Raw genomic sequence first — 25,980 nt, forward strand, 5'->3', positions numbered from 1 at the left:
TTTAAAGCAGCCCGGGCATGAGGATGTGAGATGGTCTCGGATGCTGCTAAAATAAGGTGATCACAGTCAAACCTGATCATTCATGATCACGGTCTCCGTCCCGTCCGGGAGGGAAACAGCTCTGTGAATGTATCACTTACTGGTCTGCAGATAGGGTTTTGGGGCAGTGGGCTGAGGAGATTAGTCAAAGGGAAACATATTTTAAGTGATTGTTCTGCATTGATTAGGTACTAAAATACTGAGTTTTCTGAAACTTTGTATTTGGTAGTATAAAACTGAGCCACTGAATTTTACATCCTTCTCCAGATAGGTAAAAGGTGGTTTTTTGTTTGGGTTTTTTGCAGTTTCTTTTCCATATTAAGGAGAGCCGGGGACACTTTCCTAGCATTCACCAATTTCAAGATACAATGAGAAGGGAAGAGGAAAGCCCTTTTCCATCAGCACTGTGTCACAAGTGCACAAGCCACTGAAAACGACTTTCTTCTAGCAAAAGATCAGAAAAGGTGATGAGAACTTGTGAAAACGACTGCAAAAATGCACAAACCCACCCCAGACCTGCTATTTGGTAAGACCGAGGAGAGGAACTTTTTGTTCCATTTTTTATGATGTTCCAAAACTATGACTTTTTCACTTTTGTTGCGAACATTTTACAAAATGAAACCCTTCACAACCTTCATCTGCGTGCTACAAAGATGTGATCTGAATCTGAATCATGGGCATATGCCAGTCACTTCATACTATATTTAATCAGATAGGGGCAATGTTTTGTATGGTGACTGGCAGATTGTTTGCTCTTCAACAGGCCTTTTATTAATACTGCTGGATTTCACTAGCTAATTGTGCCTGCTGTGGGAGCAATCACAGAATGGCAACTCTGGTGTGCAGGCAGGGCTGGGAGGAAATGGAGTGGCTAGTATTTTTAAAAATACTGCTGGGCAAATACGTTGTTAACATATTTACAGAATAATTTATCCAATTAATTTCCATGAGATTTTACAAAAACGAAATTAAATTCTAAATTATTTGCCACCTCTAGTTGCATATGTGGCTGGATTGAATTCCACTTTCAATTCAAATGAATACATGCCAATTTTATATATACCAGGCACAAGTTGCTCAGCAGTAGTACAAAACTAATTTCAAATTGCTAGCTGCGGCGCTGGCCTGAATCTGTCTGTTACCCAGAGCAGCCATTTCCTCCTGCACGGAACAGTGAACTGATGAAGGCCTTTGACTTTGTGTGGTAGCAAAGTGTCCCGCTTAGTATGTGGTATATGGGGGAGGTTCCCCTTCCTGCTCTGAAAGCCATTAATATGGAAAGTCCTTCACTCTAGTGAGTACCACACAACAGTTCCCAGCACTAGCTTGCTTTGGGGCCAGGCTCTGGCAACACCATCTCAGAGAGAGAGAGAGAGAGAAGGGCATGCAACTGGGGAAGGGATGAGAGAGGTACAAGCAACTAAGGGAGGAAGCGATGAGATATAGGAAGGATCTGCAGAAAGAGAGCAGGAATATTTCTTCCCATACCTGCGAGTCTGTTTTAGTTTACCTGTGGATTTGGATGAGCACTCAGCAGGCTTTGATGGGAGAAGGGAAATCAATACACCGTCTCAGGAAAATAACAGTGGACATTAAATTGGGAGTGGACATTAAAGTGGAGGAAAACAGACATAATGGCAATACAGACTGTGCACAAAGTTGTCTGATTTATCAGAGGGATTCCATTCTTCAGTTCAGAGCTCAGGGGCCAAATGCACTCAATTACAGCAGTGTAAATTTGGAGCATCTCCATTTAAGTCAGTGGAGTTGCAAGGACACTGGTTGTAACCATGAGCAGATATGGCCTACAGCTGCTAGCACAAGTGACTTATGTTTGCAAATCCCTTCGGGTATTCTCAGCCTGAGGTACTGGATATTGGCTGTGCAGCACTCTATACTGTCAAGCGCAAGAATTCAAAGCTCTTGAGACAGGTCTCCACAAATGAAATTGGCTTAAAATCTAAAACATTTTGGTTTCTTTTTCTTTGCCTTCTGGTTTTTGAACCTCTGTGCTGTACAAGGGTTCATGTTTTCAAGCTTGGCTCTGCAACCGTGAAGGCTAGGAATTTTCTTTTTCTTCCTTCCTTCCTTTCTTTTGAAAGCTGAGATTCTCATGTAATGACTTGAATCCAGGGACTGGGTCCTTAAGAAAAAATACCAAATATTGCAAGATTTGAAACAGAATCACAAGAGCTGGCAAGACTAATCTCTGGTAGTGTTCACGTGAGCCAGAACCCTGTGAATCATGCTGAGAATACCACTCTGGAAATCAAAAGGATTCCCAACTGACTCAGTCAGTGGAAGGAGGACATGACTCAAAACCTCCCTCACCCCCGTGGATGGCTGGGAATGGAATTGCCACTGAGGCCATGTGAAAGGAGTGCTTTGGGTCACTCTCCGGTGAACACTGACAATAATGCTGGTGGTATCCCTGGGGAGCCCTCAGCCACTTCTCCAATGGAGTTGTGGTAACACTGCAGTGATGCCAGGGTGAGGGGGTGTGAAGTCTGGAAAGTTTGCATTTTTTTAACATGAAAAATCTTTCCACTGAAGGTAGACAGCTGGAAACCTCCAGAAGCACATCTGAACTTTGTGAAGAGGACTTCTGACCTTTCAACTTTGCCACGTGCTAAAGGAAATAATCTGATCTTGTGTAGGTAATTCGGTTCATGTGGTTTTCTTGGAGCTCTCCAAGTGAAGTCTGAGCTATTTTGGCTGCAACAGGGCAGCTTTGGAAACTACAGGTAATGTGGTGGCTTTTCCCTACATGTATTGAGGGCAGTTTCTCCATCTGAAATAATTGTGAATAAACCCCTTTCATGAGAACCACCACCAGAAGGTGCGGGAAGGGCAGAGGCTGAAACAAAAGCAAACACATATCTTACCAACCTGAAAAAAGGATTCCATTGATGGGGGAAGGGACCGCCTCAGATCTGACATGACATTTAGTAAGATAAATGGGCCTAAGAAGCGATCCAGGGGAATGAGATGCTGACAGTGTCACAGGGGGACTGCATTATAGCTGTGTACATTGAATCTTAAGTCTGGTCACTCTCCATATGTTCTTCATCATACTAAATAGACACCGTCAGCCACAAGTATTTTTAGGGAGGGACTGGTTGGTTAAGTCATTATTAATGCTGGAATATGATGTGATTGCTTAATGATTGAGAGAGAGAGAGTGTATGTATGTAAAATGCTGTTGTCTTTTTTATTATAATTAATAGATATGCCTTAAAACTTTATAGACAATTAAAAAAATTGTGGATTTTTATATTTTCACGTGTTTAAGAATGTTAGGACTGCATATTGTGCCATTCTAGAGTATTTGCATAGCAAACATTCTGCAATCGTGATTTAAACTTTGTAGAAATATGCAGCAGAATATTTTTCCAACTCTCAGTGTCACTGGTGTCAGGATATAGTGTAGTTCACACGCAGAATGGATTTGCTATATTGGATGTAGGGATTAAGCTAAAAGCTGCAAGTAAGCATGACTTAGCATAGTCACCTTTTCCTGCTTCTCTCATAGAAATGGGGAGTTAGACTGTGAGTTGGATAGCTCCTCTACAGCCACCTTGATAACTGTCCACCATGATTGTTTCAACAGTACAAGCCTCAAGCTTCTATAAAAACAGCCATTTGAATGTTAGCTTCATAGATAAACCATCAAGGATATATGTGGGAAATATCCTATATCGTTCTGTGCATGTTGCTTGATTCAGCTTTCATTTGAATAAATTCATTATATAGTTAAGTTTCTCCACTGACTTTTACACCTGGGAGTTGCCTCTTTATCAATGGATACCAGCAATTCCACTGAAAACCACCAACTGCAGCCTAACTCTTAGCTGTGGGTCAGACGTTGGCCCAGTTTTGCCTGCTTTGCACTGCTCTGGCAATGCAAAGCAACAATAATGCTGGCTTAGATGGCTGGTGAAGGATCCCGCTAGCATGGGGGATTTCCTGAGTGATACCAAGCTGCTGTAGTTGCCCCTAAGCTAACTTCTTTACTGGTCCTCAGTGTAGGGGGCATGACTGGGGAATTTTTTTTTTTTTTATAAGCTGGCTAAGGTGTAAAAATTTTGAAGGAAACTAACTCATTAGCCTGATATGAAAAACAGGGTTCTAAAGATAAAGAGAGAAAAAGATAGTCTTGTGGCTAAGGCATTGAACGGGATCAGGAGATCTAGGTACAATTCCTTACTCTGCCACAGATTTCCTGTGTGACCTTGGACAACCACAGAATCTCTCTGTCCCTCAGTTCCCCATCTGTAAAATGGGGATAACAGTACTTCCTTTGTCTGTCTTGCTTATTATAGGCAGGGGGGCAGCATTGCCTATTATTAAGTGTACCAGGCATTTTGCATTATAAGTTGCTGTTTTCACTTACTTATAAGTTTGTCAAACTTCAACCATCTGGGCTGACATTTTTCATACTGGATGTCTGCCTCAGACTGAATTTGTTTGGAAAATTTCAGCCAAAATGGATCAGCCATTTCTGGGAATGAGGCTATGGAAAAGTACATTGTTTTGCTCATGTTAAATTCTTGAGACCTTTTCTTTGAAAAGCTCTAGCTCCCGTTTGGAGCAGGGACTTGAAATTTGGCAGGAGATGGCCTTTCTGTCAGGGATTGTGCCTTTGCCATCCCTATGGAAATCTGCATTGATTTGGCCATGTTATAAGCTTTTCAAAAAATCGCAGTAATAGCGATGAAACCCCCTGTCAAAGAGTCCCATCTCCCTCTTCTGCTCGTCCACATATTGAATGACAACCTACTATTGCTATCAGTTAGTTCAGGTCCACACGGTTGATCCACCCCTGCTGACAATGCATGTGGGTGTCATTTTGATGCCACATGATGGAATTTCTGTTTTTTCAGTTTGTTTTTTTTTTTTTAAAAAAAACAAGGACATTATCCATAAAACTACATTAAAATAACATTACTAAGTTTGCAAAGTCTAGCACTCAAAATCAAAAAATGCCAGAATTAAGGTTGCCTGTGTATATGCATTATTGAGAGTCTTAAATGACATGATCACAAACTATTTTTTTCCACAGCAACCCTGCCCCATTCAGTGCACAGGATAGACAGTCCTCACTTAATGAACTGCTTATTCAAGATTTTGTTTTCTCCTCCTTGTTCACCATGTGGCCTCATGTATTACTGACTGTGTTGGGGCTTCTCAGGGCTACTGTAATATAATTATAATAAACCAATTAATAATAATTTAAAAAATATTTACCCAGCCCTTATATTTCTTGAAAATCCAAGCAGCTCAGTGATGAAAAGAAATACATCTGAATGTTAAAATGAGTGTTTGAGAATGAGTTCACATAGCTGCATGGTTGTACTAAATGCCTTTAGAATGGCCTTGGTAGCAACATTTTCTGGAGTTTCACTGAAAAAAATCCCAAAATTGTCCAAACCTCCCCCCAATTATATTTGGTGAAAAATTCTGATGAATCAAAAAGACATTCTCTGTTTAAAAATGTTTTGATGGAAATGTTTCGACCAGCTCTAGTATTCCCTTACTTACACTTCGCTGCTGAGCTTTATATAATGGAGTTCCACTGGAATAGCAGCACTAGAGATGTGACACGCTAATTACCCAGGGCAATGCGGGAGGGGTGTGTTTTGCTCCACGTACCAATATGTGACTATATATTCCCTTTAACGGATATTCCTGTCAGGGGGCTCTGTTGTTTTATATATATCTGTATTTTAGTTCAGTGCACAGAAACTGTATTTAATAGATCTAAATCCCACCTTTTGTTGCACTGTCCTTACTGGTGTCTTGGAACAAACAGTTCCATAACCTTATGACACAGGCTTGCAGCCCTGTACTTCCATTTCTAGAGAGTCCAAACTCTGGACTGTCAGCCAGGGTCATTTAATTGACTAAAAATAAAAAGCCAGCTGCTTGTTAGAAGGTGTCAGAGTTACGAGTGGAATGAGAAGACGTGCACTTTGCCCATGTGATGATGGGCCTCATGGAAACTTCACCTACCCTCACTTTTACTGGGGCCAGTGGAAGCTTCCTGCATCATGTTTTTAGGTGCATTTTAGTACTGATGAAAGGTGCTGGGCTGGCAGCCTGGCAAACTGAAGTCTTCTCTTTATCCAAGGAACACATATATGACATGAATCTCACACGCTGGAGTACTGATGTGCCTCAGCCCAGTTCTGGAGGAACCATCCTCTAAGGATAAGAAGGTCATTCCACTTCTAATCCCAAGTCGTCGTAGTCCTCCTTGCTGACGTTACGCACGTCAGTGCCAACTGGCACCAGTCATGAGGGTGGTGTTGCTGATGTGCACACCTCTGTGGCCTGAGGCCATCAGTCAATTTTACAACAGCTATGGAACCGCTTCTAGATGGTAATAGTTTAAATCACCTTATTTCTGTTCATGTTCTGCATTGCAGGAAAGATGAACACAGAGGATGTTGGGAATGAGACCTCTCCAACACCTAGTATCCTTGGATTCCTTGTAACCACCACCAAGTTGGTCCTACTAAGTCCCGTGCCCCCAGGGGAGAAGCCAGACCCTTTGCCTATTATCATCGCACTCATCTGCATCTTTCTCCTCCTGGCTACCTGTCTTATCTTTGTCACTCTCTGCAAACCAGCAGCACTCGACCAGGCCCGCTATGGGCCACATGAGTGCATGCCCTACCACCCAGAGGATGCCAGTGAACCACAGCTAAGGTTCTGGAAGCGACTGGGCTCCCTAAGGCGTTCCATAAACAGCTTCAGGCGGACCCAGCCTGTCTCTCAGCACCATCGGACCTGCTCAAGAATGCCACCAGCCGCCCAGGACTGGGACTTCATGGAGTCCACTAAAATGTGACAGCTGTTTCTCCACCATTCTGCTGCAAACACCAACTCATCTCATTGCACAAACACCCCATTCACTGCTATCAATGAGATCTCAAATCGTCCAATACCACTTTGCAGAGCACAGAGTCAGGGCAGAGACCTTGGGAGAGCAGAGTGGCAGCAATTCCCGTACCTATGGAAATCTCTAAAGGAGTCCCACAGCCCACAATGTAGGAGCATGAAGTTTGTAAAGACCAGCTGATGGAACCAGATTACACCAATGTGGTACTGTTTTTTGGGACCCTACAATCTGGAACTAACCAGCAGTGAGCGACATAAGACCAGCAACATCTGCTAGGGAAAGCATTTGACAGAAGGCATCGCTAATTCTAAGGCTCCTTGCAAAGTGTCTCCCTGGGGTTAAGGTGTCTATTTCTCCAAGTTTTGGTAGTTTGAAGTTTTTCCTCCATCTCCTTTACTATAAAGACCCAGGGGTGCACATGCTGATGTTAAAATATCTGCCCTCTGTTCACTAACAGAAGCATTAGGGTATGTCTACATGTAAACCACAACAGTGGCACAGCTGCACCTCTGCAGTTGCATTCCTATAGGGCTTCAGTGAAGACACAACGTACAACAACAGGAGGGGTTCTCCCATTGGCATAGGTACTATGCCTCTCAGAGTGGCAGTAGCTAGGTCGATGGGAGAATTCTCCCATTGACCCAGTGCTGTCTAGAGTCAGGGTGGGTATATCGGCTTAACTGTGTCACTCAGGGGTATGGATTTTTCACACCCCTGAGCAACATAGTTATAACGACCTAATTTCCTAGTGCAGACCAGGCCTTAGCCATTACAGCTCTTAGTTCATGGAGAATAGAAGCTCTCAAAGGTTTTGCCAAAGTCAGATAAAGACCCCAAACACAACTATTTTACTTATGAAGCAGCACATGGTCCCTGTAAGTCAGGTGTGGGACTGTGGCTAAGTGGCCCTGTTCAGTTCACTGTATATACCCTGAGCCAGTACAGGTGGAGGGAAGCAGACCCAGTGCAAGGCACTGTGTTGAATTTGCAAGGAGGTGATGGGAGGAAGTGCCTTGCAGGTGTTGCATTCAGACCAGATCTCCCTTCAAATATTCAGCAATGGCTGATTCAGGAGTGGCACTTGGGCTGCCACCATTTTAAAGTTTGTTCTCTGGGACAAACAGGTCATGGCCTGATGCTGAGCCACTGTGTCACATCCCCCCACCCATGCCACCCCACAGTGCTGTGATACATCACTGCCACCTTGCGTAAAAACATAACATGCTGACATTGTGTCAGTCTGGATGTTTTCTAGGAAACAATAATGTCCTTCAATCCTCACTTGCAACACGTGTGCCATTTTAAAACAAGGACATACAAGCTGGGCTCCAAATGGTGCTGTTTGAGCACACTCTGTGGTGGAGGGCCCCTGCGCGTTGTGAGGGAGAAGACAAAGAAGGGAAAAAACTAGTGGGGAAACTGGATCCCTCTCTAGGTCACAGAGAATAGGGAGTTTATTAACCCCCATCCTCCCCCCATATTCACCAAATTCAAACATTTTCTTGAGGGCTCACTTATTTGCATCGTCTGCATTAAGCACTAGCCTTTAATACTAGTAAGGAAAGTGAAATACATGCTATTCTAAGCATTTCTGCTGGAAGCCTTGAGAATTTCTAACACGGGTGTCCCTGGGACCTTTTGTCTTTTAACCACTAACGATGCCCCTTTCTGGGACGCACTGAGAAATGGAGCTTGAGGATGGGTGGAAGAGGATGTGAAATGGTGTTACTTCAGTTTTAATATGTGTCTTGAATATTGCAATTAAAATATTCAGGGTTGCTGTTTTCTGGTCTGAAAGGGGTAGGTCCAAATGACACCCATGGGAAGATTTCACAGATAGCTTAGAATCACAGAATATCAGGGTTAGAAGGGACCTCAGGAGGTCATGTGGTCCAACCCCCTGCTCAAAGCAGGACCAATCCCCAATTTTTGCCTCAGATCCCTAAATGGCCCCCTCAAGAATTGAACTCACAACCCTGGGTTTAGCGGGCCAATGGTCAAACCACTGAGCTATCCCTCCCTGGTTAGAAGGTGCTGCTTGGTTTCTTTTGAAGAACATTGGGTAAGTCATGTAACATCTGTATCAAATGACTTGGGCAAGAGAGCAACAATCTCACTGGCTAACAAACACTGCGTCTAAGATGAGTGACCCAGGGTAAATCTATTACAGAAGTGTATTTCCTGAATTGACGTGTAGTCCTTTTAAGCAGATGTATTCCTTTATGTTTTCTATTGTATTTTACATTTTTGTGTCCTTATAAGCTTATTCTTTTAGCTGGTTTATTCTGGAACTGGGGCATCATTATAATTCCGTAATGGTTTGGAGTTTGTGCCTGGAAAATGTCTTCTCTCAGCTGGCCTATTCCTAAGCAGGTGTGTGCTAAATAAGCTCCACTGTACTCACTCTCTGTTCACCATGTAATGTCTATGTACTCATCCCCGTGATACAATCTGTAGGTTGTTATACGATTATATGTAATCATGGACTCCACAAATGTCTGCTGAAAAACCGCTTCAATAAATAAGCAGCAGGTTCAGGTAAACATGCTTGTGAATGCATTAAAAGGGACTCTGGAGGGTTTCAACCACTGGCAAGTTGGCTGTGCAAGGATGAGCCCCTCATTTCTGCTGTAAAGGACATATGACTAGCACGGTAATCTACCTTCCCTTTCCCAAAGAAACTCTCTAAAAAGAGCAGTATAAATAAAAATAGCACGTTTGTCTCTTAGGGACAGGTTTTCCAAAAAGCTCCACACCCGGCAGCTCCCATTTAGCTACTTAAATGAAGTGGCCATATTTTCAAAAGTGCTCAGTGCCTAGCAATGGAGACGTGCTCTTTCCACCTAGCATCTTGAGAACAATGAGAACTGCTAGGTTCTCATTTAGCCCGAAGGGTTCATGACACACAATTTAAAACACGGGGAAACATTAAGGGAAAGGAGAATGCATCTTCTTTAACTTACTCAGCTGTGAACATTTATTTTAAACTAAACCCACAAAATTATTTGTTTCCTGGGTTTGTTTATATCATCACTCTGACATCATTTAAACCCAGTTTAATGTATTTCATTTCCCTTTGGTTTTGTTTCAGGGAAAACAAGCTTTCCTAGAAGGTCATTAAAGCCTGTTTTACAGGCAAATTCTCTGGGATTACCACCTTCTTTCCTTTCCAGACTTTTATGTGCATTTCATTTCAGGGAGTATTTTAGAAAACATTGTATTGTCTTCTGTAGGAAAGCTGTGACTACCAGGTTCAGTTTCGTTTCCTAGTTATTATTGCGTTGCTCCACAATATGTTATTATCAAAAGACAGGCAATCAGAACAGTTTCTGCATAAACACAGGGCAATTGTCAAGCATGTATATTCTTTCTGTTTAAAAACATCTTTTGATTTGCAAACATATTTTTGTTTCAAACTCACCAAAAGGGGCTAATCTGCGTGATGAGACAGGGGCCTGGCAAGTTTGATAAGGAAAAACAAAGTAAAACACACATTTTGAAGGTAAAGTATGGCCAGTCTATGCTCATCCAGATCAAATCCATCAAATGAATGAAAATAGCGTTAAGTTATGGGATTGCGCAGACTACATGAATTCCCGTAGGGGGTCTGAACAGCATCACTACATTACCCTGAAGCAGAAAGTTAATGCTGTGGCTGCTCCTCCAGAAGGGAGAGGGCTGGTTACAAAGATGGGGGGAAAGTCCTTGGCACCCACCAAGATTCCTTTGTGCTTCCAGAGTGGCACAAAAGAAGCCTGTAGTCAGGTCTATGTGGGAAACTGAGGATTCCCCTTGTATGGGAGAATGCTCAGCCCTGAAAAACTTGCACAGGGAGCTTTATACCACTTGCTCCTCACTTCCTGGTACAGAGGGTGTGGCCAGTGCAGCAGGGGCAGAGATGGAATACAATGTACTTCAGCAATCCTGTGCCAGCAGAACAGTCCCCAGTCCCTGGAAGTTAGAGGCTGCTCTAACTTCACCGGGGCTGGTTTGCCTCCTAGCCAACCCTAAGATCAGGACAGGTGGAAAGAAAATGCATTACAAGAGAGCTTCATGGGGCTTGAGTGCAGCATTATAATTCTTGGCCTTTGCCTGGAAATGGGAGGTCAAAGAGGAGTCTGCAGGTGTATGTGAACACACACTTGAGAGAGGGATGTTTCCACCCTTACCCATAAGAACCTGGGTGTTACAGGTGTCCAAGTACAGACTGGTTACCAGCTCCATAACTAAGGGTGTCTTCATTATTCCCTCAAGGCAATCAGACATGCTTTGCAATCTCTTCCCCTTTGTCCACGGGGGGTAAAGGCTGGAGTCATCCATTTTTTACTGATTATATCTTTTAAAATAGTTTGCTTCTGGATGTGGAGCTGAATTGACAGCCTGGAGAGCAGGGTCCCATATGAATTCAGAGATCAGGCACAACATGGGCAGCAACAGAGCCCAGTACTTCTTCCCACTCTGCCCTGGTAACGTGACTTGGCACTGATCTAGAGGGATCAGCTCTCGGGTAAAAGAGCAACTTAGTCTCCAGGCCTATTCAACCTTCGGATTCTCTACCTATGTATCTAGATGTATATGCACAGAATAAAAAGGGAACCAACTGTTATGCTCTGAACACACTGGCATAATTTAAAAACTACCCACACATCAGAAATAATACTGCAGCATAGCTAAGGCACAGCAAAGCCATTCAGCATAACCCAGAACCAGGCACATAAAAAGCTAAAATTCAGACAAACAAGAGCACCATTTGTGGTGATTTTTTTTCTGTAGGGTTACATGTCCACTAGGAATTACTCAGACGGAACTCCTTTCACAGATGGCACCTTTGATAAGGGCCATCAGATGATAGTGACTTTCAGTTACTACCAACCTGGGTGGGATTCAACTAGTGACCAACAGGTGAAAGTCTCCACTATTTTTTTCCCCAGTGAATCAATTTGCCATCTCCTTCTCCTCCACGTGACAGGGACAAAGCCCTGTCACCTCACTGCCCCTTTTCCAGCACTAAGAGATGCATTAAAGACATAAGAAGGCCTCACAGAGCATACTGCAAAGACTCCTTGGTGCCCGCTCCAGAAAACATTTGGATTTGAAGTGAGGTTGGAAACCCTCAGAGGCTGAGTGAATACATGCATTCATTCCCCAGCTCATTCAGCCATTCAGCTCTACTGATGGCTAGTTCCAAAGGGGAAACAAAAATAAAAATGAGACTCCAAACCCTTCTCTCTCTCTCTCTCTTTGAAGATTTCTATATCCTCTCAGCCTGTTAGCTCACTGGGAGGAGAGAAAAGACACTGCAGCCTCAGCCAGTGTTGCAATGAAAGCGGCTCTGTACTGTGGCACTAGCTGCCTGCTATTGAGGCCTGTCTCCTTTCCTATCTCACCATGGAAAATGTTACTTTACCCAAGCAGAATGGAAACTTGCAGAGTGCAGCTCTACTGCTGCTATGTCCGTAGCCACATATACCAGCTGGGCGGGAAAGAGAAGAAAGGCCAAAGAAAGAGAAAAGAAGAAGCTTTCACAAGCAGAGTTTTTTTTTCCCTCAAGAAGTGGGGTAAAGCAGTTTCCTGTTTTTTCTCTTCCAGGGTACCCTTCCATTCCCTGCCTTGCTCAGCATCCAAAAAATGAATGACTTCACTTGCCCAGCTTACTTTCTCCCAACCTCTCTCTGGTGTTTTTAGTCCATCAAAGGAGAGGAAGGTCTGGCTAGTGAGTATACAGTATGGAATAATCCTAGACTAGCAGGGAGATGGATCATAGCCAGAGGTGGAAAGACCTGTTAAGTTCTGTACATCTTTGTCTTTCCAGCTAACAGTCAGAACGTGGCAAGAGGGAAGGGAGGTGAGATTCTCTTTCACACAGTAACACTCTTCCTTTGGAGCCTGAGGGCAGGAGGGATACATGCCTGCACTATGCTGCTGGAGTCTGGGATGTTCTCAGGTACACTGGCCTCGTAACTGCTCTGAAGGAAGATAGGCCGATTGTCATTGACATCTAGTACAGTGATGTGCACGGTGGCTGTCCCAGTCCGCCTGTTCCCTGTGGGGCCATTGTCTGTGAAGAATAGAAAACACAAGGTGGTCCATCTCACCTCTTTCCTTCTCACAGATAGGAAGCACATACTTCTCTTGTTGGCTGTTGACTATTCGTTGAGGATTACATTTCTACAAGATGAAAAGGCCTTTCCTCTTCTTACGCCAAGAGGTGGGCCACAAATGAGGGAGCTCCAGTTCTGCCACACCTTCCACAGGGAAACAGACTATGGCATCATAAAAAATGCATGCACATCTATATTCTACACGGAATGCCCAATTAATCATCCATTAAACAGAAACTGTGAAAAGAAAGAGGCCCACATTTTCTCTATCTCTGCCCCCAAACTCTCTTTTCTTCTTCATCTTCTGTGCAATTTCAAAATCCATGCAATTATTTTTCCTTTTTAAGGCAAATGTTCTTTTTCAATTAACCAAAAGAAAAATAGGAAAACAGCATCAGATGCCCAGCTCTGATGCAGCAGCATAAATCAATATGCATGACAATGCAGGAAACAAAATGATGGCATGAAAATGCAGTTTGGTTTCAAGACTCCAAGGGGTTACCATGAGCAATGAGAAATAATAATTTAATATATTTTTAAAAACATACCTTAACAATTATCAGTTTTAAATACAGAAAACTGGGGGCCAGGAGACCTGGCAACTTAGAAAGACAGACACTCTGATAACTGCCTGAGGATCAGTGCTTATTCTTTGTTATTTCAGAAATGGTCACCAAATATCCAGCTGACTTGTATTACCAAATGCCAGCGTAACCCTGCATGGGGTTCTTTGGAGATGGAAGGAGACAGAGGAGTTCCCCCTGCTTCTGTAGCTAAAAGAGGGCCAAAATCCATAAGAGGGAGATAATATTATCCACAGCTGCAAACACTGGGAACTGCTGGTCTCCCAATATTGTTCCGCCCCCTATATCATCTGGTTTTCACATGCATTCCAACAGTTTTGTGGTCTATAGAAAATTCCTACCTTGACATTTATCTCCCCTTCCAAAGAATGCCAAGGCTCTTATAAACTAACACAGCACTGTAAGCCCTTGGTGATAATGGCCAGAAAATAGTTGGCACTGAGTTCCTTTGATCATGCCAGCTGGCTCCTCAGTGTTAACTGGCAGAAAGTGAATCAGGTTTTGGCATGGCACTTTCAGACTGATTTTGTTTCACCATAATTCCATAGTGAATATTTTCATTACAGCGGGATATACAGTAACAAGAGACTGAACTGCTTCCTTACTCGAAGGAGGGCTTTCCCCCCCAGATCACAGTAGAGCAGTGCAGGGAAAGCCCTGGACTGAATGAACACAAATAAAGAATCCCCCTGCCACCCAGTAAAGGCAGGTCCCTCCACACTGGGGCTGAGATATATTAACAGAAGTGGGACAGGAATCATTATTATTAAAACACATCTACTGACATTGATTTACACGGTGCTTACAGACAGTTCTCTCTCTCTCCAATGCACCCCAAGGAAGGCTTGTATATAACCTAAATTGATTGCTTGAATAACAAAAACTGAGGGAAATCCTTACCTATGGCCTCCAGGACTAGGGTATATGATGCCATAGTTTCTCTGTCGAGATTCACTACTGTTCTGACCACACCATCTCTGAAGCCAACACTGAACTTACCATCCTGATTTCCACCTGCAGAAAAGCAAATGAAAATGTTTCAAAGACAGAGCGAGAAAACAGACACAAATTAAACAGTGACTGGAAACCTAACCAGTATATTCTATTGGGAAAACACCACAGTAAAACAAAGGAGGGCTTTCTAGTTATGGGTCCATCTAATGGATGACAACACAATTATTACGCTGTTTGGCTCTTGAGAGCTGTTGGGAAGACATGTTTTTAAAATCATTATTGCACAACATTGTCTTGTACCTACTCTGCCAGATCACATGAAGAAAGCAATCTCCAGGATACTGGATAAGGTAACACAACCAAATTATGTCAACTGAAAGAAACATAGCACGTTTCCCACAACCCTCACGGCTGCCCAATGTAATGCAATTAGCTCAATCCCTCACACTACTCAGCGCAACACATTGCTACCCAAGTAACAAACCAAATGTCACAATGCTATGGGTTAATCAATGCAAACCAACATAGCATGTCCTGATCTGCAACTCAGTCAGATACACCAGAACAACTCCATATCTGCACTCTTTCGAAGAGGATGGGAATGTTTTACATGGTAAAGAATGAACAGGCCAATGACTGCTGAAGTAAATGGCTCCCTTTTCCCCATCCCTCGAACTACTGGCCCAGGGCCTTTATTAGACAGGTTACAGCCCAACACAGGTTATGGGAAATGCTGTGCTAAGTAAAGAAAGCCAAAATGGACACTTTCTGCCTCTGAAGAAAAGTAGGTCATTTCATACAATTTTCATAGTGTCCATGGGGAAACACATACGTATTTTTTTTTCTTGCTGGACCATAGGGACTGTGGGACAAAACACAGTGCAGCTATAGTAAGAAGAGTGATCATAATGTGATGTTACTGGTTTCTCTGTGTTTCCCTCTTCATGTCCAAGTCACATGTGCTCACTTTGCAAGTCAAAGTACTGGAAGGGATTTTTTTTTTAACTGCAGGTGCAGAAAACTCAGCTTGGGATGTGAAGACCAAGTTGTGGGGTTTATTTTTGGCCTTTTTCTTCACTTTCAGTATTAGAGATTCTGCAACTAGAACTCAACTGACTATTTTGATGATGAATCCAGTTTGCTCTCCCATCACACTGTTGGCTCTGCAGTATTAACAGAAACAAAAGCATGTTTGTTTCAGTAATGGGAGTGGATACAACCTCGGAGGGGGGGATACGGTATTTTGTATAAGAAAGTGCTATTTTTACAGACATGCTTCCAACCATAAATGCACTTTAAATGAATTGTGCCTTATGACTTAGTCGCATATCTCACAGCTGCACTCAGCCAATCCTCTTGCTTTCATGATGCTGAGAGGCAAGATGTGGCAGGGGGAGACCTGGAAAGAGTTCTGGTTCTGATTTCAGCCAAAAACATATGAGTGAGAATCAGAATGTATAAGAAGAATGCAGAGAAGTAATGCAGGTACAGCACTTCTATCCCGGCTAAAGGATGGGACTACTTAACAGCTAAAGCTAATACAAATTTGGGGCATCATCCTCACTTCTGTACAGAAGAGGGCGATAATGCACAATGTTTGGAACCTCTGGAGAGAGCAGAGCTTAAGTGTGGAACATCATTCCAAAGCTTTTCAGAAGCATGAACAACAAACTTTCTGTCTTGTATATCAAAACCACACAGCAAACTCCTCAGAGAGCACCATCTCCAATAACATCTACAAACACCACAAAAACATTGCCATCAAATAGACACGTGCCACCTCTGCAAACCAAAACATCCTTCTTCACCTCTCCCATACAGAACACATCAGCACATTCACACTCCCCCTAGCTCCTCTGTCCCCATGCCATTGCCAGCATTTCCACTACTCCATGGGGGTGGAGCCATCTTAATAAGGAGTCTCAAATGTCTATTTCCCCATCCCTGGGTGTCACTGGAAGTTGTGACCAGCTGCGGCTTGTGCCTCCCCTCCAGAGGGTTGGGTCTACTCAGTGCTAGGTATAGTTGGAGTTATGACCGGAGTATTCCAGAAAAATGGGAGTGGAAAGGGACCTGAATCTAACAGCTATATCAACCGTGCCCTACGAGATAGGAGGCGGCACATTTTCATGTCAAAAAGAACAGGAGACTAACAAATTTATTAGAGGATAAGCTTTCATGGCCTACAGCTCACTTCATCGGATGCATAGAATGGAACATATAGTAAGAAGAAATATATGTATATACAGAGAACATGAAAAGGTGGAGTAAGAGATGTCATCTTCCATGCCTGCCTGAATACAGCTCCCTTGGCAATGCTTCACCTGACCTTGCAAAGGAGACCAACAATTCCTGCTTCAAGCCCTCATGCTCATGTTGCGCAGACACACACAGCTGATTACGCTTTCAGGTTGATGAAGCATAGATAATTCTCAGCCTCAAACAGTTTTTCAGTCATTTGCAAAGCAACATAGGAAAATGTAAGCAAATCAGCCTTGCAAAGCAACAGCAGGATGAAAAGCCCTTTTGGCTGACTGATTTGCATATGTTTTACCCACAGTGCTTTGCATCATGACTCTGGAACAGGTCTAAGGATGGACTGGTGTTCTCCACTGCACAGAGATTAACGGCACAGCCAAGATATATCAGAGATAAGAAAGCGTAGAAATATTTGGTACCAGTGATGAAGTAACTGAGCTCAGCATTCAGACCCACATCAGCATCAGTGCAGTTCAGACGGACCACTTTGAAGTCCCGGCGTATGTTCTCAAGTAGGGAGACGTTGTAGACAGCTGGGAAGAAGGTGGGGTTCTCGTCATTCACATCCAGAACTGTAACAGACAGCGGAGGGTCAAGTATGCCCCTTGCCTATGCACCCAGTCGAGTCTGCTGTTCTTAAAAGGCCACTGCCAACTACCAACCTCTCAAACTCATCCCTTCACTGGTGATTGTCCTGAACTTTCCATTTTTACAATTCCTTTATTGTTATTTATTATTTGTATTGAGGGGTTGCCTAGAGGTGCCACTCAGGATCAGGGCCCCATTGTGTTAGGTGCTGTACAAACACAAAATGAAAATACCATTCCTGCCCTGAAAGGCATACAAGAGTTTACAGTACAAGTAGATTCTCAATCAGCACAGGGCAGGAGACATTCTGAGGGACAGACATACAGAGACAGTCCCCATTGCTTCCCAGGACAGGAGGGAAGAGAATCTGGGGCCTAGAGGTAGATGGCCTAGCCAGCTCCTGGTGCATGGCAGAGAGGATGCTGGGGCTATAGGTGCAGACAAAGATCCTGCCACACACTGGACTGAAGGAACTGTGGGGTTATTTCTTTTCTCATTTCTTAATCATGTTTATCGTAGGCTCTAGGCACAACAATGTAATTAAATGTAACACCCTTGTAGGGAGAAAAATGCCAAATAGATTCACCACCATAGAATTTAACTTCAAAAAGGGGAGCCACACAAAAATGAGGAGGCTAGTTAAATGGAAATGAGAAGGAAGAGTCACAAGGATGAAATGTCTGCAAATTACATGGAGACTATTTAAAAACACCTTAATAGAGGTTCATACTAAACCTATGCACCAGATTAAAATAAACAAGCAAAAATACATCAAACTGTAAGAGGACCAAAAAACTAAAAAAACTAAAAATGCCACCATGGCGAAACAGCAGAGTGAACCAGGCAGTTAGAGGTAAAAAGGCATCCTTTAAAAATTGGAAGTCAAATACTAGTAAGGAAAATAGAAAGGAGCATAAACTCTGGCAAGTCAGAAGTATAACGAGGCAGGCCAAGAAAGAATTTGAAGAGCAACTATCTAAGGACACAACAACTAACAGCAATTTTGTTTTTAAGGTACATCTGCAGCAGAAAGGCTGCTGAACCGTCAGTGGGGCCACTGGATGCTCGAGGTGCTAAGCGAGCACTCAAAGAAGACTAGGTAATTGAAGAGAAGCTAAACTAATTCTTTGCATCGGTTTTCCCTGCAGAGGATATGGGGGAGATTCCCACAGGTGAGCTATTCTTTTTAGGTGACAAATCTGAGGAACTGTTCCATACCAAGGTGGCAACAGAGGTGGTTTTGGAACAAACTGATACATTAAACAGTAATAAGTCACGAGGACCAGACGGTATTCACCCAAGAGTTTTCAAGGACCTCAGATATGAAACTGCAGAACTGCTAAGTGTTGAATGTAACCTATCACTTGAATCAGCCTCTGTGCCAGATGACTGGAGGGTAGCTAATGTAACACTTGTTTTTAAAAAAGGCTCCATAGGCGATCCTGGCAATTTCAGCCTGTTAAGCCTAACTTTTGTCAACCAGACAAATTGGTTGAAACTATAGTAAAGATCAGAATTATCAGACATAGAGACAAACACAATATGCTGGGGAAGAGTCAACACTGCTTTTGTAAAGGGAAATCATGCCTCACGAATCTATTAGAATTCTTTGAAGGAGACCACAAATATGTGGACAAGAGTTATCCAGCATATAGCATACTTGGATATAGCATACTTGGACTTTTAGAAAGCCTGTAACAGGTTCTTGCACCAAAGGCTTCTAAGGAAACCAAGCAGTCATGGTATAAGAGGGAAGGTCCTCTCATGGATCAGTAACTGGTTAAAAAGTAGGAAATAAAGGATATGAATAAATGGACAATTTTCACAATGAAGAGAAGTAAATAGCAGGGTTCCCAAGGATCTGTACTGGGATCAGTGCTGTTCAACATATTCATAAATGATCCGAAAAAAGTGGTGGAACAGTGAGGTGGCAGAATTTGCAGATGATACAAAATAACTCAAGATTGTTAAGTCCAGAGCAGATTGTGAAGAGCTAGAAAGGGATCTCACAAAACTGGGTCACTTGGTGACAAAATGGAAGATGAAATTCAATGGTGGTAAGTGGAAAATAGTGCACATTGGAAAACATAACCCCAATTATACACACTGTGACAGGGTCGGGCCAGATGGGTACAGGAGAGTAATAGAAGGCAGATATATTAGCCCCAGGCTAAGTAGGTCCCTTTTCCCTGGGTAAGGTAACAGGGAAGTTCCAGAACAATCAGGAACCTTCTGGAGACAATTAAGACAGGCTGATTAGAACACCTGCAGCCAATCAAGAAGCTCCTAGAATCAATTAAGGAAGGCTAATCAGGGCACCTGGGTTTTACAAAGGAGCTCACTTCAGTTTGTGGTGTGCGTGTGAGGAGCTGGGAGCAAGAGGCACCAGGAGCTGAGAGTGAGAATGCGGACTGTTGGAGGACTGAGGCATACAAGCATTATCAGACATCAGGAGGAAGGTCCTATGGAGAGGATAAAGAAGGTGTTGGGAGGAGGCCAGGGGGAAGAAGCCCAGGGAGTTCTGGCTGTCGCACAGCTGTCCCAGGAGGCACTCTAGACAGCTGCATTCCACAGGGCCCTGGGCTGGAACCCGGAGTAGAGGGCGGGCCCAGGTTCCCCCCAGATCCTCTCAACTCCTGGTCAGACACAGGAGTCGTAGACCTGGCCTATGGGTTCAGAAAAACGGCCAAGCTGAGGGCTGCCGTGAAGCTCCAAGGCGAGCAAATCCTCCAATAAGCGCAAGACCTACCAAGGTAGAGCAGGAACTTTGTCACAATACAAAATAAAGGGATCTAAATTAGCTGTTACCACTCAAGAAAGAGATCTTGGTATCACTGTGGGAGAACACCCTGCGAACATCCACTCAATGTGCAGCAGTCAAAAAAGCTAACAGAATGTTAGGAACTAGTAGGAAAGGGATAGATAATAAACATCATAATGCCACTATATAAATCCATGGTACAACCACACCTTAAATACTGCATGCAGTTCTGGTCGCCCCATCTCAAAAAAGATATATTAGAACTGACAAAGATACAAAGATGGGCAATGAAAATGATTAGGAGTAGGAACAACTTCCATGTGAGAAGAGATTAAAAAGGTTGGAACTGTTCATTTTAGAGAAGAGAGGACTAAGGGGGGATATGATAGATGTCTATAAAATCATAAATGGTGTGAAGAAAGTGAATTGGGAAGTGTTATTTTCCCCCCTCATATAACATAAGAACTAGGGGTCACCCAATGAAATTAATAGGCAGAAGGTTTAAAACACACACACAAAAGGAAGTAGTTCTTCACATAATGCACAGTCCACCTGTGGAACTCGTTGCCATAGGATGTTGTGCAGGCCAAAAACATAACTGGGTTAAAAAAAGAATTAGATAAGTTCATGGAGGATATGTCCAGCAATGGCAATTAGCTAGGACGATCAGGGTTGCAATCTCATGCTCAGGGTATGTCTAAACCTCCAACTGCCAGAAGCTGGGACTGAATGACAGGGGATGGATCAGTCGATAATTGTCCTGTTCTGCTCATTCCTGCTGAAGCACCTGGCACTGGCCACTGTCAGAGACAGGATATGGGGCTAGATGGACTATTGGTCTGACCCAATATGGCTGTTCTTAGGCTTATGTATGGCTATTAAGTAAACTTACATGAATTAAAACACTAGGTCAGCTCTGAGAATAAAAGGTCAGCTCTGAGAACCCAACCCCCAAGCAACACAGAAACTCAGTCCCCTTCAGGCAAAAATCCAGGTAAACAGACTATCCTTGCAACACACCCTGAAAGGAACAGAAATACCAGGGCAGTCAGAGCAATGGAGGAAACAAATCCACAAATCTAGGTTCTCCCCACCTCCACTGACAGTGCCATGCCTTCATTTTCTCAGTGCTCATGTCTGGGCACTGCTAGCATGAGCACCCCAGCTGATCTCACTTATGAGGAAGACATACTCCCAAACCGTGTGGGGACAGCAGTACGAGGATAGCCCCCTCCCGATGCATGGCAGTGGGGATTCTGGGACTAGGGGTATGAAAACAAGTCCTGCCCTGCCAGTCAGGTCTAAGAAAGAACGCCAAGTGTTGGCGTGAGTGTAACGGCCTTGGGATGCCCAGCCCTGCAGTCACCTCTGACAGTCAGGGTGCTGGTGGAGCTCTTGGACGGCACTCCAGCATCACTTGCTACCACCCTGAGGTAATACTCGGAGATCCTCTCCCTGTCCAGCACTGCCGTGGAGTTGATGAGCCCACTGCTGCTGTTGATGAGGAAGTCCATTCGGGGCATGCCCACCTGCATGAGGTAGGTCACCTGCCCATTCAGACCCTCATCCAGGTCTATGGCCACCACCTAGTGAGGATGGAGGGGAAAAGCGAGCATGAGAAAGAAACTGACATCACACTTCTCATATTAGAGCCCTGAATGTGTTGCCTTGGTCAAAATAAAATAAAAATACATAAACTTTAGACCCAGAGAGCGAAAGAGTCCATTTCCCACAGTCTCCGAGTTAAACACGAAGGGTACTTTGACTGTCACATCTGCTAGTGGTTACAGTACACAGAACCCATGGTGTGTCACATCTGTGGGGAGAGGTTTCAGGAGTGGGAGTTCTGCTACTTAGTACTTACAGAGAGTGCTTGGCAAACATTACTTAACCCCTGCACAGCTCTTAGATGGCCAGTACTGACATTTCATTTCTGCAGGTGGAGAAATGAAGGTACAGAGACGGCAAGTGACCTGCCCCAAGCCACAGCATGAGTCAGTGACAGAGCCAGGACCTCAGCTCAGGAGTTCCCCATTTTTAGCCCTGTGCTTAAACAAATGTACACACACCTCTCTCACAGAGAAAGGGGTTAGTGAGAGACAGAGGTTGGGTGAGGAGAAAACAACCCCTTTATCACCATCACAATCGCATGTAAATTAACCTGAGCCAGGTTCCTGGCATTTGGTTAGATCCCTAATATTGCCTGTCTTATGGAGTCTGGGGCTCAGAAATGAACAATCATTTACTGTATCCCCATTTTATACAATGCTGGCTGCTGACTCTGGCCATATTTATCTGCGGGAGAGTACTGACTTCACAGAAGGCTCTCACCAAAATGTAGCGACGATAATCATACTAACAGTTCCATAGCACTGGCACTTCCATAGCACTTTTACAAACGGTGGTGGTTAATACAGGTTAACATGGCTACACCACCACTGCAAAATACAGGTTGAAACAGAAATGATGAAAGCAGCAGATTCACCTGGAAGACAGAGGAACCTGCTGGAAGGCCTTCAGGGATCTCAGCAACGAAAGGCAGGTTCTGGAAGGTGGGATCATTGTCATTGAGGTCCAGCAAATTCACAAAAACCGTGGCACTACCAGTAGCCCGTAAAGGCGGTCTCCCACCTGCAGGAAAGGCACAACTTTAATCGACAAGCAAGGTTAATGGCAGAAATCCTCCAGAACAAATGTCACTGACAGTTCTACAGGGTCACCTTTCTTTCTAGAAGGAGAGTGATGTAGGATGATTCTCCCCTGGCTGGATCTAGCAGAGATACCACTAGGACTAGAATTGGCAGGCCACACATAAGAGCATAAGAACGGCCATATTGGGTCAGACCAAAGGTCCATCAAGCCCAGTATCCTGTCCTCTGACCGTGGCCAATGGCAGGTGCCCGAAAGGGAATGAACAGACAGGTTATCATCAAGTGATCCATGCCCTGTCACCCAATCCAAGCTTCTGGCAAACAGAGGCTAGGGACACCATTCCTGCCCATCCTGGCTAATAGCCATTGATGGACCTATCTTCCATGAATCTATCTAGCTCCCTTTTGAACCCCATTATAGTACTGGCCTTCACAACACCCTCTGGCAAGGAGCTCCAGAAGTTGACAGTATGCTGTGTGAAAAAATACTTTCTTGTGTTTGTTTTAAACCTGCTACCTATTAATTTCCTTTGGTGGCCCCTTGTTCTTGTATTATGAGAAGGAGTAAATAACACTTCCTTATTTACTTTCTCTATACCACTCATGATTTTATAGACCTCTATCATATCCCCCCTTAGTTGCCTCTTTTCCAAGCTGAAAAGTCCCAGTCTTATTAATCTCTCCTCATACGGAAGCCGTTCTATACCCCTAATCATTTTTGTTGCCCTTTTCTGAACCTTTTCCAATTCCAATATATCTTTTTTGAGATGGGTGACCACATCTGCACGCAGTATTCAAGGTTTGGGCATACCATGGATTTATATAGAGGCAATATGATATTTTCTGTCTTATTATTTATGCCTTTCTTAATGATTCCCAAAATTCTGTTCACTTTTTTGACTGCTGCTGCACATTGAGTGGATGATTTCAGAGAACTATCCACAATGACTCCAAGATCGCTTTCTTGAGTGGTAACAGCTAATTTAGACCCCATCATTGTATATGTATAGTTAGGATTATGTTTTCCAATGTGCATTACTTTGCATTTATCAACATTAAATTTCATCTGCCATTTTGTTGCCCAGTCACCCATTTTTGTGAGATCCTTTTGTAGCTCTTTGCAGTCTGCCTGGGATTTAACTATCTTGAGTAGTTTTGTATCATCTACAAATTTTGCCACCTCACTGTTTACCCCTTTTTCCAGATCGTTTATGAATATGTTAAAGAGGACTGGACCTAGTACAAATCCCTGGGGGACACCACTATTTACCTCTCTCCATTCTGAAAACTGACCATTTACTCCTATCCTTTGTTTCCTATCTTTTAACCAGTTACCAATCCATGTGAGAACGTTCCCTCTTAAGCAAAATAAGCAGTCATGGGATAAGAGACTTTGGTGAGGGACTTTGTCAAAGGCTTTCTGAAAATCTAAATACACTATATCCACTGGATCTCCTTTGTCCACATGCTTGTTGACCCCTTCAAAGAATTCTAGTAGATTGGTGAGGCATGATTTTCCTTTACAAAAACCATGTTGACTCTTCCCCAACAAATTATGTTCATCTCTGTGTCTGACAATTTTGTTCTTACCTATAGTTTCAACCAATTTGCCCGGTACTGAAGTGAGGCTTACTGGCCTGTAGTTGCCAGGGTCACCTCTGGAGCCCTTTTTAAAAATTGACATCACATTAGCTATCCTCCATTCATTTGGTACAGAAGCTGATTTAAATGATAGGTTACAGATGACAGTTAGTAGTCCTGCAATTTCACATTTGAGTTCCTTCAGAACTCTTGGGTGAATACCATCAGGTCCTGGAGACTTATTACTGTTTAGTTTATCAATTTGTTCCAAAACCTCCTCTAATGACACCTCAATTATGGACAGTTCCTCAGATCCGTTATCCAAAAAGAATGGTTCAGGTTTGGGAATCTCCCTCACATCCTCAACAGTGAAGACTGATGAAAAGAATTCATTTAGTTTCTCCACAATGTCCTTATCTTTGAGAGCTCCTTTAGCATCTCGATCATCCAGACTTCAGATACTGGGTCTCCATGCTGGAAACTAATGTCAGAGCTAGTTGACAGTTTAAAATAATCCCCTGAGAACAGCAGACAACATGATGACAATATGTGTATGTGGTTGCAGAACAAAAAATGTGTATGTTCACATGCATCCGATGAAGTGGGTATTCACCCATGAAAGCTTATGCTCCAATACCACTGTTAGTCTATAAGGTGCCACAGGACTCTTTGCCACTTTTATGTTCTTAAATGATCCCCATCATACAGCGCACCTGAAAAATGTGTGCTGGTGAAATTAACACTGTGCAGTAGTAATGCAAACATGGAAGGGACAGGATTAAGGCTTACATACAACCTTACTTTGTCACTTCCTGACTTTTGAGTACTTAGCTGTGCAACTAAAAAAAAACAACAGTCCTCATAGGATCTTCTTTTCAGAGAAAAAGATTTATTTATTTTTAATCACTCAGCAGCCCTTTTCCCCTAAATGATTATTTAGCTAGATATCACTGGAATGTCATGCCCCATGTATCCTGCAAATCCTGCAGGAGCTCCTGCAGACCTTACGTGGTGTGGTATGCTTGACTTCAGAGCAGTCCCCTGTGCCCCAGGGACCTTACAAGCCTCACAGAAGAGACACCAGCCTGGGGCTGCAGCCCTCGTGATATAGAACACAGAAGCAGGGTTTCCCTCTTGCACATGACAGCAGCTCCCCTTGAATGGCATGCAGTAGCAGAGGTCCCCTCCTGCCGACCTCCTTCAGTCCGCAGAAGAGGAGCTCCTCTCATATCCTTCTTATGGGTGGGAGGAGGTTTGTAAAAGCCCTGCCGCAAACCCTTACAGAGAATGCCTGGGTTGGGGCAAAGGCTCTTAAAGTTTCCCTAACTTTTACTTTGTAGGACCCAGTTAAATTAACCACGTGTGCAAACACCACAGCCTTCGCCAACTGCACACTCTACACGCTGAGTGAGCAAGTCCTTCCGAAACACACTGTACATGCACAAAGTGCAATCTGGTCATAACTCAATGAAAGCAAACTCAGTTTTCACCATAACACTCAAAAGCACTTCTCCTCAGGAAGGGTTAATTTTAGGCCAATTTCACCTCTCTCATCTAA

General features: G+C 43.5%; 2 protein-coding genes across 3 annotated transcripts in view; one reads left to right on the forward strand and one right to left on the reverse strand.

The window, feature by feature from the left end:
- The window catches only part of VSIR (V-set immunoregulatory receptor), an 87,960-nt gene extending 78,539 nt beyond the window's left edge, over positions 1-9,421 (forward strand). The window contains exons 10-12 of the transcript XR_006292339.1: positions 345-565; positions 2,593-2,692; positions 6,468-9,421. The gene's annotated coding sequence lies outside the window, so the exon portion shown is untranslated. The remainder of the gene's footprint in view (positions 1-344; positions 566-2,592; positions 2,693-6,467) is intronic.
- Positions 1-25,980, reverse strand: part of CDH23 (cadherin related 23) — a 514,496-nt gene that overhangs the window by 132,321 nt on the left and 356,195 nt on the right. For both annotated transcript variants that reach the window (XM_037904844.2, XM_043551833.1), the window contains exons 23-27: positions 22,676-22,821; positions 21,557-21,776; positions 17,261-17,413; positions 14,529-14,642; positions 12,853-13,001 (exon numbers count right to left, since the gene is read on the reverse strand). In XM_037904844.2, the coding sequence (XP_037760772.2) occupies positions 12,853-13,001; positions 14,529-14,642; positions 17,261-17,413; positions 21,557-21,776; positions 22,676-22,821 (782 nt within the window). The remainder of the gene's footprint in view (positions 1-12,852; positions 13,002-14,528; positions 14,643-17,260; positions 17,414-21,556; positions 21,777-22,675; positions 22,822-25,980) is intronic.

The sequence above is a fragment of the Chelonia mydas genome, chromosome 7 (genome assembly GCF_015237465.2).
Source record: "Chelonia mydas isolate rCheMyd1 chromosome 7, rCheMyd1.pri.v2, whole genome shotgun sequence".
Taxonomy (NCBI): Eukaryota; Metazoa; Chordata; order Testudines; family Cheloniidae; genus Chelonia; species Chelonia mydas.